At 43.9% G+C, this 15,953-nt stretch overlaps 1 protein-coding gene across 3 annotated transcripts in view; it reads right to left on the bottom strand.

The window, feature by feature from the left end:
* The window catches only part of PIP4K2A (phosphatidylinositol-5-phosphate 4-kinase type 2 alpha), a 79,646-nt gene extending 69,763 nt beyond the window's left edge, over positions 1–9,883 (bottom strand). Inside the window, exons 1-2 of one of the 3 annotated variants that reach the window (XM_075271743.1) lie at positions 9,779–9,883; positions 9,120–9,630 (exon numbers count right to left, since the gene is read on the bottom strand). In XM_075271743.1, the coding sequence (XP_075127844.1) occupies positions 9,120–9,260 (141 nt within the window). In that variant the 5' untranslated portion in view covers positions 9,261–9,630; positions 9,779–9,883. The other 2 variants (XM_075271744.1, XM_075271745.1) reach the window with 2 other exon arrangements.
* Between the last annotated feature and the right edge of the window lie 6,070 nt (positions 9,884–15,953).

Here is a 15,953-nt window from a genome sequence, read left to right as displayed (position 1 = left end):
GAAGGTTTTTGCTGCTGAATTGGCATGTCCAGGTACGTGATGTTATTAATAGGAACAATGCTAGCGGCTACAATGATGCAGCCTGGACTCAGACTACACTACACAGTCATTGCAAGACGTGGACCTTAAATACGAGGAGTCTACAAGCACAGAGCTGCAAACCTATATGGATGTATAGTAGATAGATATATAGAAGTTAGATACATGAATGTAGATAAATAATAGAAGAGACAGATAGTGGATAATAGTAGATAGATAGTAGATTGATGGAAAGAAAGTAGATAAGATAGATAGATAGATAGATAGATAGATAGATAGATAGATAGATAGATAGATAGATAGATAGATAGATAGAACACATATCAGGAAAGACTTGAAGAGGATCAGTCTCCAAGTAGAAAATGATAAATAACATACATATTTTGTTTCTTGCCGTTCCCCTGAACAATTTGGAGGTTTTCATTCAGAAGATCTAGCCCCTGGAAGGTTACATGTGACCTAGCTCCAATTCTCCATGTAGATGGAAACATTTTATGTTCTCATAGAAAAACAATGTTCCTACCCACTTGGAGAATCAGAGCTAAGGATGGAGCGATAGGATTGAAACAAGAATAAGGGGCACAATCTGAAATTAGTTGGGTGGGAGATTAGAAGCAATGTCAGGAAATATTTCCCCGAGGCTTGGAACAAAAACTCCAGCACATGCTATGGGGAAATGTGTTTATCCCAACCATGCTCACATTCTCTTACTATACATGTCTAGCCGAGATAAAGTGGTAATAGGAGGGCAGGCTAGATGGGCCGGGGTGGGGGAGATCCTTTTAGGTTATCAATCGTCTAGGCGTCTATGATAGAGAAATAGGCAGATAGATAGTCATATGTAGACAAATAGGGGTGTGTTTATAAAGACTGGCATTTTGAATGGCAGTCTTTATAACCCCAGCATCTGTGGAAGATCTGCTTGATTTATGAAGAGATAGATAGATAGATAGATAGATAGATAGATAGATAGATAGCTACATAGATAATTACAGCCCTAAAAGTCAAAAAGATTTTGATGGATAGATAAAATGATATATATGGGAGAGATGATAGATAGATAGATAGATAGATAGATAGATAGATAGATAGATAGATAGATAGATAGATAGAGGAATGATAAAATGGGCAAAGGTCAACAACATATTGAACAAAAATGTAACAGAAAGGAAACAGCACTACAATAAGATGTAGAAAAGAGAAACTACAATGTTTCAGTCCTGCTCGGACAGTGGTCAATCCTATGTCTTGATGAAAGATTCTTGAGAAAGATTCCAACAGGATCAAAATATTGTGCTAATAGAGTCCATCTTTCTTTCTACATCTTATTGGAGTCTTTCTTTTTAGTTAGAGATATTATAGACAGAAAGCAGACCCATGACCTGTAGATAAATAGATAGATTGCAGTACAGTATAAACCACTTCCTTGAGTGTAGAGTCATCCTGTCACATCCTGCTGTTCACACGTCAGTACAGCCGGCACACACAGCACATAGTGTAATATGTCGTACCGCTCCCTCATGTAATAATATAAACTGCTCCGGGTGAAGGTGAGGACAGGTGATCCCATTCCTATGGTGCAGTCTCCAAACCACAGACCCATCCTCAATGATGAAGATTTAGTGTCTTTTTTCTTACAGGAACTGTGTATGAGGAATAAAGTTGGTAAAGATTTTAGATTCAGTGAGCTCTGCAGCATCTCCATTACCTGCCAAGCACAGCGCCACACATTGTACAGTGGCTGTATCTGGAATCACAGCTAAGCCAAATTCACATGAATGGGGGCAGAGCTGCACAGAGAGCACATGACAAACACTGGAGGCCACATCTCCGGCCACTTCAAGCAGCTGACTTCTGGTGGTCCGGGGGATTAGACCTCCACCAATTAGAGATATATGACTTCTCCTAAGGATATCTAACTCCCAGAAACAGCTTTACATGCACATGGATGTATGGTCTCATAGGAATTATACCTGCATTATGCAGAAAGCTCAGACATATAGCATACAGTACAGTGCCATACATTGCCCAAGGCTTCCATTACTAAAAGGTTCACCATTTCTATTACACTAGTCAATGCATCAAAAAGTACGCCAACAAAAACCACAAGAAAAGCTGCCAAAAGGCCCCAGGAGCCGACACCGAACAAAGTGTTAAAGTGTAATGTGAACGGAAGAGACAAGGATTACAAGAATAGCAGAGCTGGGGCGCAACTAGATGACATACATGTTACATGCCTATACTACATGCTACACAACTATACATGTTACACGCCTGCACAGACGACCCTGCACATATGCTTTATGACTTCCCAGTAATATATTCATGCAAGGCCTAGTAACCCAGATATACCACCCTGGGGAGAAGAAATCAATGAAATTAGAAATGGAGGTAGAAGAAGACGGTGCGTAGGATTCACTTATGGAGGAGAGGCAGTGATGTGTGCAGGGACACGTGGAGCGGATACGCTTCACCTGAAATAATCGGGGCTCTTGGATGGTAGAGAAAAAACAGAGGAGCAGGTTTCCTGTTCAATGCTCTTTTTATTACCCACATATAGAAATAACTGCGCTGTATACCTGCAATTCTGCAATACTTTACATTATATATCTATAATAAATGTATTCAGGCGCATTCAGGCAGGGCATTTCTATGGAACATGAGGCAGAAGTTATATATTAGATAGATAGATAGATAGATAGATAGATAGATAGATAGATAGATAGATAGATAGATAGAGCGCATACGGCTGGTTTGTGCACAGCATAAAAGGGCCCATTACTTTACCATACCGGCGAATTTTCATGTATGTTGTCCTATTGGACTCTACATGAATTATACAAAAATATACATCATGGCTCCATTGGGTGCAAAGACTCAGATAAGGAGATAGGAAGCCCCTGCAGTTTTCCTGCCCCCATCTATATTGGATTACGTAGGCGATATCCAGGTCGCTCTCTTGTACTATGGCACCATGTAAGTGACACATAACCTCAAGCAGTTTGTTGGAGGTTTCCTAATTCCCTACCAAGTTGGAGCTTGGCTATAGTAATTTATACAATGTGACAAAAACTGCCACGAAAAAAAAAAAAATGTATCAAAAACACTACATTTCTAAAAAACAAAACCACACAAAGTCCCAAGTGTGCACCTTACTTGAGGTTTGTTCCCCAAGGACTTACAATGTTTCTGCTCTAAATCTTGCAGAAGAAAAAAAAATGGTAAGGTTGTGTCGCACACGTCACGCTATCTGCGGCATCCTGCTATAACTGACGTACTACAGATTACAGATCTTGATCACAAGTCAATTATTACACAGATCCTGTGTGGGTTTATTTTTTTCTTACAATCTCAGACACTTTCCTGCCACTGTAAAATACTGCAGAGTTTCTGCAATGAAATTCCACAGCCATTCATTCCTGTGGAGACATAGTCTTGCTCCATGTCCATGGGTTACACAGATCTCATTGATGTTAATAGGCATGATGTAATGGGTCATTTCACCTGTAGCGGCGCTATAGCTAAGGCCTAATGGCTGCAATGCGCTTCTACTCACTTATATAGGTCGCAGGATGATATGGTGATCTTTGATCGTGCCCCAGGAATCACTGCAAACGCTGCCTTGTAGCCCTAGCCTAAAATGAACACTTGCGGATGGATAGACGGGCCACAGATCTCAGCGGATCACTGGACTTCTCAGAACCCAAAAAACCTATTATTAGAAAACTTTCCTGAAAGTAATCTGATAAGTACTGGCAAAAAATATGGCTATATTCACATGAAGCTCAAAAACATGTTGATTTCAATGTGTCTGTTTCAATGGACTGTCAAAAAATAGAACATACCCCATCTTTGTCTATTTTCACAGATCCGTCAATGGACCAAAGTCTATGATGTATCCATGAAAAGGAGTCCAAGATGGATGCCAAATAGCCATAAAAAAAAATTAAATTAAAAATTGGCTGTTTTGTGCTACTTTCCACAATTGTGTGAACATAGCCCAAGTTTCCCTTAAATGACCTGACTCATAGACTGACATGTAAAATGCAGAGGCTACTTGGGCCCTATTCACATCTGCATTCAGGGAATCTGCTGAGGGACCCTCCTCCCCGAATGGAAACCTATACACATCAAAAAGCAGTTACATGGGAAACCATTGGACCCCATAGACTATAATGGGGTCCATGTGGTTTCCGCAAGAAACATGCAGAGAGAAATGTCCTGCAAGCAGCACTTTTCTCTCTGCATGATTCATGCAAAAACAGAGTGGAAACCACACGGACCCCATTACAGTCTATGGGGTCCGTGTGGTTTCTTTAGGTAACTGCTTTATAATGTGTTTAGCTTTCCATTCGGGTGGTCCCCAAGTGAACTCCCTGAACAGAAAACTGAATGCAGATGTGAACTGAGCCTTAAAGAGGTTGACATGCCCCAAAAAGGATTTTTCCTATAGATGACCTATCCGCTATGGAGGTCCGACAGAGGATCCCCGAACAGATCAGCTGTTCCAGCAGCCCCCAGGCGCTATAAGTTAGAGCAGTGGTCGGGGAGCCTAAGTAATAGCAGCCCCTTCCCCTGTTTTTTACTGGTTTCAGAATAGGAGATCCTGCACATAGTCCCTGTCCACCGCTTTAACAGAAGATCTGTATGGGTTCTGGTTTGGGCCACCACAAATCACATAATAATGACTTATCCTCTGGATGAAATCATTTTGCGGCTGGAAAACCCCTTTAAAGTGCCCTTTTCGGTCATATCTGGAGTATACAGGAGGATATTCCATAGAGAAGCAGATAGAACACAGACCGATACAAATGTTAAACAGTTCTGCATAAATAAAACAAAGAAGGATATTTTGTTACAATTCTGTAGACACCAATGTCAGCGATGTAACAATTGTCTGCTAAAAATATCTATGTATTCATGCCCTAAAAACGTCAGATCACAGAGACAAGAAAACCAGAGCAATATTGTGCAAGTTTTAGCAGCTCCAAAAAGATGCCAAAAAGCTACGTTACTTTATAATAACAAGGCTCTGTGAAACCTTGGGGGCTCCTTAAGATGTGGACAGGGGTTCCTCAGAAGGTAGTAATGGCAATGGCTTTCACGTTTATAGAAGGGATAGGATAGATCTAGAGGTTCTTCATGACAGCTTTGTCACAAGTTCCTTTGGCCTAGGTTAAGACCAATCTCTTAGCCAAAAATATTAGGATTGTTACGAAAATCAAGACTTGGCCCCGTATGCAGTGTCCTAGTAGTGGTAGTAGGGTGATTCCTATTAACATGTATTCCCTATCCACATTACAAGGCGCAAATCTATTTAGCTGATCGCTGAAGGTTACGTCACTAATTCCCTCAAATGCCCCATGTTAATGGGGCAATGGTGGGCATTTGTGGCCACCGATCCATTCACTTATATGGGACTGCCTAATAATCACACAGATATACTACTAATCCATTCACATGGGGCATATATAGATCCCCATTCTTAAAGTCTCTGGGAGGCCCCAGCGGTCAGTCCCCAAAAACAAACAGCCATCTCCTATCCTGTGAATAAGAGGTAAGCGTCTGTCAATAAAAACCCCTTTAAAGAAGATCGGACAGCACTTCTAAATGGTCAATTTAAGAGGATGGAGACACCCCTTTAATGTAGAGAGTCACTATTCGCATACAGTGCAGCCCCCAAGAATTTAAATGAGAAACTGAACTGGACATAACTATCATAGCGAAGGATATAATCCATAGTTATGAACTAAGTGCTAAGTTGAAGAGTATACGGTTACGGCTGGGAACCAGTGCCTGAAATCCATCAAGTGGCATACTCTGTATTTGAGGTGTATGATGCCGTTGGGTAGGGTGACCGATAGGCAGCTGCTAAAAATGGCACATCCACAAGCATGTCAGACATGAGAACGTGGCTCTGCTCCATCTCTGGTTCAGTGGTGCTACAAATACACACAGGCCACTATGGCCTCAGTCTATAAGGGTGTATTCAGACCATCAGGTGGAGTATATAGCTGTGTAGGTAAAAGGTATGCAGTTTTTGGGACAGTCTTTTTATAAACTTTGCAAGTGGGATACATTTATGTAAAGGAGTTGCATAGGAACCTTAACCTCCAGGCATTTGTTCAAGGCGACCTGAGGTTTCCGGGCTGGTTCCGACCCTGGGTCAAGATCAAAACCAGCTCCCTTCCCCCGGATCACTCAAGCCCCTCTCCAGTTTTCATGGGTAGTTTACCTGTGCACAAGTAAAGTGCAGTCTATCAGCCCCCATAGCACACTATGTGTGAAAACGGGAGAGGAGACAAGTGACCTAGGGTAACCCAGGGCTGGTTCTGAGCACATAATGTGGGTCAGAACCAGCCCAGAACAAATAAATTAAAGTCCCTGGACAACCCCCAAATTGAGTTTTCAGACTGAAGACCTATCCACAGGATAAGTCATATGTATGTGATCTGTCAGGGTCTAACACCTGGTTAGGTCATGAGGATGAAAATCTATTTGGGGTCAGACAAGCCCTTTAACAGGTTTCAACTGCAAAGGAAAAACTGCACAAAATATTGCATCAAGATGGCTTACAGATTTTTAGCATGTTGATGCGGTAACCTACACACTAGTTTATGCTGGGTATATAACCCATAGACGACTCACAAGCTGGGTCCAATTATCATCTAGCCAGGCCTCAGGCTTACACAGTATGCTGGGACTTGCAGTTCTAGCCCGCCCCCGCCCCCCCCACCCCCACCCACCTCTGCTTTCCCTTAGTGTCTTAATTTAAGATAATGTCATGGAGTGAATGCAATCGTCCTATGTGCTAGAAGCCGACAACATCTGCTTCATTTAAGGATCAGGCCGAACACTTTGTAGTCGAGTTTTCCAATAACATTACAATTCTTAATAAGTCACAGCACGGGCAGAAAAAACCCGCAGAGATATTTAAAGTTTCATGGCTTCAGCCATCAGCAGAGAGCGATCATATTTCTTTCTATCCACTAATCAGATTAAAATTACACGGGTGACACTCCAGGAATTGCAGAGGTTTGGAGATGGCAGAAAAAGCGCATGCAGATACATATACGTACTAGAACATACATACATAGATGAGAATGAGTGAGAGATAGATAAATATCAAAAAATTCATTGAATAGATAGATTAATAGAAGATTGGTATGCAAAGATTGATGAAAAGAGACATGGAATAGATCAATAATTAGCTAAGCAAAGGATAGACATAGCAAGACAGACAGAGCTGGGATGGATGGATAGATAGATAGATAGATAGATAGATAGATAGATAGATAGATAGATAGATAGATAATCCATAAAAAAGTAATAGATTAATATCAGATTGATATGCAAGACTGATTAAAAGAGACATGGAATAGATCAATAATTAGGTAATAGCAAGACAGAGCTGGAATAGATAGATAGATAGATAGATAGATAGATAGATAGATAGATATCTTTGACCTACTGTGTATCTATCAATCTATTCCACAATTGTCTATCTATTGCATATCTATCTACTCCAAGCCTCTCTAATATATCTATCATGTATTTATTGATCTATTCCACATCAATCTCTTATGTCAAAGGTTCCATTATCTATTGATCTAATAGACAGATTGGATAGATTATAGAACCTCTGACACAAGAGATACATAGATAGATGTAGAATAGATCAATAAATAGATGCGAGACAGATTTGATCTATGACATATCCATTTATTGATCCATTCCACGTCTACCTCCTAGCCATCCCTCATATGAAAGGTTCTAACGTCAATTCATCTAAGAGATCGATTAAAGGGGTATTCCGACAATACATGTGCAGTGTTTCTGTAATTCCCCAGACATGTGGACAGTTCTCCTCTGCTAATACATAGTGCAGGACATGGGATCCAATTCTCCCAACACCTTGGGTGCCAGCATTGCATAGGAAACCCCACAGATGTCACTTATTATATATACTATATGCCACAAAGTTCTTTCATGCAATATATATGATCCTATTATTGTGATATGGGCTGACAAGTGGGGATTGACAATTCACTATGGGGTAAGCAGAAAAAAATAGAAAAAATCTTCAGTCAATGTGAACAGAAATAGACAACATAGGTGGCAGTCACAGCAGCTTAGGAGTCCATATAAAATATCTAGTGGCCCATCAATAAAAACTGTACAATATGCCCATTAATTTAGTATCTAGGTGTACCAGCTCCTGAGATTTGTCCAGGTCATCTGCTGAATCAGGCATGGTCAAATACTGGATTTTAAGAGCAAGTCAGACCAGTCCATGACCTAATATGACGTTTGCATTCCAAGAATATGTACTGGAAGAGACATTAACAGAAAACCACCCAAGATCAGGAGCAAATTTTTGACATACTGGTTAGTGATTACTCAGGATCTGTGCTAAGTCGTGGAATGATTTGTATGTTTCTCTGGAAAACCATCTAGAGGAACTTGGATTTGCATACAATGATAAAAGCATCTTATACTCAAGACCATGCTCAAAACCAAGGTCCACCTCCTCCAGGTGGCCATATCACCAGCATCTACTGCTAGTCCCAGACATGTCCTAATCCTTATCTCTAATTCCTCAACAGCTATAGACATAAGGCTAGGAGATTGCAGCAACCTCACACAACGTACAGCAGTCATTAGGTCACCGAACAGCCAAAAACCACCCCCTCATTGACACCACAATTTCTGTAAACTCCCAAGATGATGACTTTCAGATTGCAATTTAGGGAGGTTTTTTCAAAGGCTGTCCCACTACAAAGTGCTCACTAGGATTTGCAGTGACCTCTGCAGGGAAGAAGCAGGGCAAGGAGTAAGGGTTAATGCCCCCTATCAAGATAAGACATCTTCATACCAAGGACACAACTTCCAAGTATCACAAACTACAAAGGACATTGACATTGCACAAGAATGGTCCTGTTGTTTATCCCCCCCCCCCCCATGCCACCTATTGTACTAGCACACTGCAGCACATTGTCATCTGCCTGGTACTAGGATGTCCTGGCACCGGCTGGCACAAGAAACAAGGCAAACCCCTACCATGGGCCGATGTGTCTTACCGAGTGGTTGACTCCCCACATCAGGACGCTGAGCAGAGGGTCACTGGCTCGGAACAGCTTGACTTTTTGAGCCACAAAGTGTTTTTTCTTGGTCTTGGTCTTGCTGGCCAACGTTGCGGCTACGCTGCTTGCTGCAGCCATGGTCTTCTCCGGCCAAGTCTCCCTCTGTCCTCTGCACGATACCTAGGGGGCTCTCCGCAGTGCCCCTAGCCTCATCCAGCGCCACAATCTGCACGATCCTGCAAAGTTTTGCACTGATTCATAGACGGCAAAGCCAAAAAAGAAGCAGAATGTAGTAGTGCCAACGTCAGCTGCCTGGCACAGGCTCCAGCCCCGAGAGGAAGGGACTGTATGGGAGAGATAGCTGTCTCCTAGATGTGTAGGCGTTTCCCTCTAGTCACTATAGATGTAGCCCCCTTCTTGTCTTGCCAGGCGATGGGTCTGCTTCACTGCAGCTCCCTCCTTCCATCCATCTCCTCTCTGCTGGATGCTGCTGCTGCACCAGCTGCTGCTCCTTCTGCAAAACACACACACAGCTATGGGTTAGTGCAGCCAGCCAGCCCCTGGTCACCCCCAGTCACCGCTCTGCCCTCCTACCGCAGTGCACAGGAGACCCGCACATCCATAGACAAGCATGCATGTGTGTCCCCAGCCCTCACCCTCAGCACGGCTCTGCTGTCTATCCTCCAGCCCCCGCTGCTTGCTGTGCAGTTGGCTGCATCTTCCCAGCGCTTCCGGCCGCTTGCAGCTCCTCTGACTGACAGCATCGGTAGGCGGAGCAGTGGAGCAGGGAGGGGCCGGGCCTGGGAGCCAGCGCGCGAGGCTTTGGTTTCATCAGCCAGTGCCCTGGGCGGAATACGGGCGGGAGGGCGAGATACGCAATGGGGAGACTGTAGTATAGTACTGGACAGATAGGGGGGACCTGGGGGTATCATACTCAGAACAGGGGGCCACAGTCCGGGGGGTTCTATAGATGATGTCATTGTATACATAGCCTCAGGGACTCATCTGAAGTCACTATTCTGCTAAGACAGAGCTGAAATCATACAGAATACCCTGCTTGTTCAGTGCCTGGAGGGGTAGTCATCCTCAGAACAGGGGGTCACAGTCATGGGGTATTCTATAGATGATGTCATTGTATACGTAGTCTCAGGTACTCATCTGTAGTCACTATTCAGCTTCAGCGCTGAAATCATACAGCATACCCTGCTTGTTCAGTGTCTGACCTGGAGGGGTAGTCATCCTCAGAACAGGGGGTCACAATACTCCAGAACCCTGGTCACAGTCATGGGGCATTGTATACATAGTCTCAGGGACTCATCTGAAGTCACTGACTAGACAATGAAATCTTACAGCATACCCTGCTTGTTCAGTGGCTGACCTGGAGGGGTATCATACTCAGAACAGGGGGTCACAGTCCGGGGGGTTCTATAGATGATGTCATTGTATACATAGTCTCAGGGACTCATCTGAAGCCACTATTCAGCTTCAGAGCTGAAATCATACAGAATACCCTGCTTGTTCAGTGTCTGACCTGTAAGGGTATCATCCTTAGAACAGGGGGTCACAGTCCAGGGGTATTCTATAGATTATGTCATTGTATACATAGTCTCAGGGACTCGTCTGAAGTTACTGACTAGACACTGAAATCTTACAGTATACCCTGCTTGTTCAGTGCCTGGAGGGGTATCATCCTCAGAACAAGGGGTCACAATACTCCGGAACCCTGGCCACAGTCATGGGGCATTGTATACATAGTCTCAGGTACTCATCTGAAGTCACTGACTAGACACTGAAATCATACAGCATACCCTGCTTGTTCAGTGTCTGCACAAAGTCTCATAGATTGTAAGCCCTCGCGGGCAGGGCCCTCTACCCCACCGTGCCAGTCGGTCATTGTTAGTATTATATCTACCTGTATTTTCTGTGTACTGTATGTAACCCCCAAATGTAAAGCACCATGGAATTAATGGTTCTATATAAATAAACAATAATAATAATAATAAAAGTCTAGAGATGACTGAAGGAGCTGTCACCAGTTGTCAGATATCTGACTTCTCGAAAGGGAGCACTTAGGGTTACTAGGAGACATTCACACTTGGGACCCCCCAAACAGAATACTGAACACATTAAAAATCGGTTAGCGAAGAAACCACACAGACCCCAAAGACTATAATAGGGTCCATGTGGTGTCCACACAAATCATGCTGAGAGAAAAGTACTTCAGGCCGGGGCCCCACGTTGCGGAAACACAGCTTTATTTTTATTTTTTTTTTTGTTGCATTTTTTTTTAGCCAAAACCAGGACTGGATTGAGCAGAAGCAGAAGATAGAATCATAAGAGCTTCTTATATATTTCCCATTTCTTTTGTAACCATTCTTGGCTTTGGCTCAAAAAACCACAACAAAATCTGCAACAAAAAAAGCTGCATTTCTGCAACGTGGGGCCTCAGCCTCAAGTAGCACTTTTCTCTCCGCCTGATTTGTGTAGAAAACACACGGACCCCATTATATCCACATGCATGGATTATTAATCATCAGTTTATTATATAGATGATATAATAATTGTATAAATGTCCTCAGGTACTGATTCTGTGTCATAGCACAGAGCTGCATTCACTATGCTGAAGGCTTCAGAGCTGAAATCTCAAAGCATACCCTGCTCGTTCAGTGTTTGCACAGCAAGGTGCGGTCTAGAGTTCACTAGAGAATCTGTTATGTTTTCTTATTTGTCTGTTTAGGGTTTGTTCACATCTCTGTTCAGGTTTCCATTCAGGGAGTCTGCTTGGGGACCCCCCCGAACGGAAATCTATCCACATAAAAAAGCAGTTACCTAAGGAAACCCACGGACCCCATAGACTATAATGGGGTCTGTGTGGTTTCCGCACGAAAAATGCAGAGAGATAATTGCTGCTTGCAGCACTTGTCATTTGTTCCACGAAACAAGATGTCATTTTGCACACAAGCTCTCACGCCGAGCCCACATCTAGCAAGGAATGCGACAATCTGCACAGTGTACCCTGGAAGATCAGCAAAAATCAGAACAATACAACACTTGGCCGGGCTATGTAGGAATTTTACAGGCAAGTCGGCGACAAGTAAGTAGTATAATGCAACTTCTGACAGATGAAGACTGCTTCAGAAATGGAAGGGTTAATAGATTATTTTTGTTAATCAACAAAATGAAGAGAAAGGTAAATCCTATCAATATTCGGTGTGACCTTTGCCCTTTGCCTTCCATCAGTTCTTCTCGGTACTTGCAGACAGATTTTGGCAGGTTGTTCCCACCGTCTTCTGTGGATGTCGGCTTGCTCCAATCCGTCTGTCTCTTCATGTGATCCCAGACAGACTGATGTATATGATATAGGTCTGACATAAACACCGGACCAGCCTGCTCACCTATAATTATGAATGTGATGACTGACGAGTTTCACCTCCCAGGAACATGAATGACTAATACGGCGGCTGAACTCGCTGATGTCTCACGAGCTACAAAGCCTGGGGTGATGTCCTCATGAAGAAAGCAGCCACATCGTGAGTCAGGGAAATGTATACAGACACAATAAAGAGAAAAGCAGAATGATCACATTCACCAGGAAGCTTCAGGCAAGGAATAGCATTGCTATATATGTACGTAGTATACAGGGAAACGTACATTACTGCTTGTGACCACCTATAACCTACATAGGCAAGCAGTGCTCTATGTGATACTAAAGTTATCTCGAATGGAAACTAAATTTCCCATATCTTGCCAAAGTCCTAGAAATGTTGCCTTTTGTGGGCATTTTTACAAAATTTTATATTAAAAGTTTATGACAATGTAATATGAAAGGAATCCCAATAAACGACACCCTGTCTCAGTGTCTCTTACAGATGTCAGGGTGGTATTAGGGGGTATTATTGTAAGCAGCGGGTATCATAGATCAGTTTGTAGGTCCAGCATGGCGTATCCATTAGATAAATATCGGCCAAGCCTACCCAGTGTATTGAGACCCATTCACTCAAGCAGTTACTCCATTAGGACATCCCCTTCCTATAGCCCCTATTAGGGCTGAGGACTTATATTCTTTTAGGTAGATAACTCAGTATCCAGAAGAAGGTCCCTGTAGATCTACAATCCCCAACACAAGTACTACGGCACCTATGGGCACCATTAAATCCCGCCAGGGAGCCGCAGTGCTCTGGGGTAGATGACCACATGCCTTCATGCTTATTTGTGTCCTTAGGTAATTTTTTGACTTTTGGTAAAAATTATTTGACAGGGATACCCAAAAGGAAATTTATTTTTTCAGGGTGCCTTAAGCCTGAAAAGGTTGTGAAAACGCTGCTGTAGATCCTGATGCATCAGGAAGTTCAACCATCTGGTTGGCATATAGTGCCGCATACCGCAGTGTTTGGGTGACATATAGTGCCGCCAGGGGCGTAACTACCGTAGAGGCAGCGGAGACAGCTGCCACAGGGCCCGGGCCACTAGGGGGCCCGGTGACAGCCGCTACCTCTGCGTTTTTTTGGGTTTTTTTAATAGGCTGTTACGGGCCCTATTCACTTGCCGATCCTGGCTGGGCCGGGATCGATAAGTGACACCGCGGACCCCCGAGTATAATGATCGGCGGACCAGGGAGGTAAGGGAACGTAACAAACACTGTTACTTACCTCTCCACAATCCTGCCAGGCCTCCTTCCTGATGTCCTTTCTAACGTCTCTGACATCACATGAACCTGGCCTGCGTCCCGGGCCATGTGACGTCTGATGTCATTTCAGAAGGACGGCAGCGGAGAAGACAGCGTAGGAGCCAGGGACAGGTAAGAAACAGTAATTTTTTATGTTTTTATTCCCCCGGGTCTTCAATTATTATACTCTGGAGTCTGAAAAGACCCCAGAGTATAATAATTGTTTATGGGTGTCCACTATGGGGTATAATACTGTGTGCAGGGGCCAGTAAGGGACATAATACTGTGTGCAGGGGCCAGTAAGGGACATAATACTGTGTGCAGGGGCCACTATGGGGTATAATACTGTGTGCAGGGGACACTATTGGGGATGATACTGTGTGCAGGGGCCAGTAAGGGACATAATACTGTGTGCAGGGGCCACTATGGGGCATAATACTGTGTGCAGGGGCCACTATGGGACATAATACTGTGTGCAGGGGCCACTATGGGGTATAATACTGTGTGCAGGGGACACTATTGGGGATGATACTTTGTGCAGGGGCCAGTAAGGGACATAATACTGTGTGCAGGGGCCACTATGGGGCATAATACTGTGTGCAGGGGCCACTATGGGACATAATACTGTGTGCAGGGGCCACTATGGGGGATAATACTGTGTGCAGGGGCCACTATGGGACATAATACTGTGTGCAGGGGCCACTATGGGACATAATACTGTGTGCAGGGGCCACTATGGGAATATGGGGGATAATACTGTATGCAGGGGCCACTAAGGGACATAATACTGTGTGCAGGGGCCACTATGGGACTATGGGGGATAATACTGTGTGCAGGGGCCACTATGGGACATAATACTGTGTGCAGGGGCCACTATGGGAATATGGGGGATAATACTGTGTGCAGGGGCAACTATGGGGTATAATACTGTGTGCAGGGGCCACTATGGGACATAATACTGTGTGCAGGGGCCACTATGTGGTATAATACTGTGTGCAGGGGCCACTATTGGGGATAATACTGTGTGCAGGGGCCACTATGTGGCATAATACTGTGTGCAGGGGCCACTATGGGACATAATACTGTGTGCAGGGGCCGCTATGGGGGATAATACTGTGTGCAGGGGCCAGTAAGGGACATAATACTGTGTGCAAGGGCCGCTATGGGGGATAATACTGTGTGAAGAGGCCACTATGTGGCATAATACTGTGTGCAGGGGCCACTATGGGACATAATACTGTGTGCAGGGGCCACTAAGGGACATAATAGAGTGTGGAGGAGGGGGCTGGTCGAGGTCTTCGGTGTCGGTTGGGGGGCGGCCCTATGTCAAAAGTTCGCCACGGGGCCATGCCATTCCTAGTTACGCCACTGAGTGCCACATACCGAAGCGTTTGGGTGACATATAGTGCCGCATACCGCAATGTTTGGGTGACATATAGTGCCGCATACCGCAGGGTTTGGGTGACATATAGTGCTGCATACCGCAATGTTTGGGTGACATATAGTGCCTCATACCGCAGTGTTTGGGTGACATATAGTGCTGCATACCGCAGTGTTTGGGTGACATATAGTGCTGCATACCGCAATGTTTGGGTGACATATAGTGCTGCATACCGCAATGTTTGGGTGACATATAGTGCCTCATACCGCAGTGTTTGGGTGACTTGTAATACCGCATGTTTGTCCAGCTGCCCTTAGTTTCCCTCCATGTTCACAGCTTACCTGCAGGGACATCATTTTCCGGGCCCTTGGTGATCCATTGATCGTTGGTTGGGACTGATTTTGTGAAGTTGTTGTCCATATTTTACTATGGTTCATCCTTGATGAGAACGGGGTAGAGGGCTAAAACCACGAAGAACATAATGGGTCAATTTTTGTTGTATTGAAACAGGTTGCTCTTCAATACCTGCATACAGTAGTCAAGCTTACATTCCGGGGAGAACCTCAGGTTTGGGTTCTTTTTGGGCAACATTGTATCCAATTATTTATTTGGGGGTTTTATGGTATTTTCAATGTATTGTCTATTAATTGACATGTATTCAGTTCTCCCACAACTGTTGTATAATATACCATTATAGTTTATAGGACATGAACTAATTCATTAGATATCATTGCTATATCATTGATATATAGAGATCCGTAATGGGTATACACTAGGCGAAACG

The sequence above is a fragment of the Leptodactylus fuscus genome, chromosome 4 (genome assembly GCF_031893055.1).
Source record: "Leptodactylus fuscus isolate aLepFus1 chromosome 4, aLepFus1.hap2, whole genome shotgun sequence".
NCBI classification, from domain to species: domain Eukaryota; kingdom Metazoa; phylum Chordata; class Amphibia; order Anura; family Leptodactylidae; genus Leptodactylus; species Leptodactylus fuscus.
This window is presented reverse-complemented; position numbering and strand designations above follow the sequence as displayed.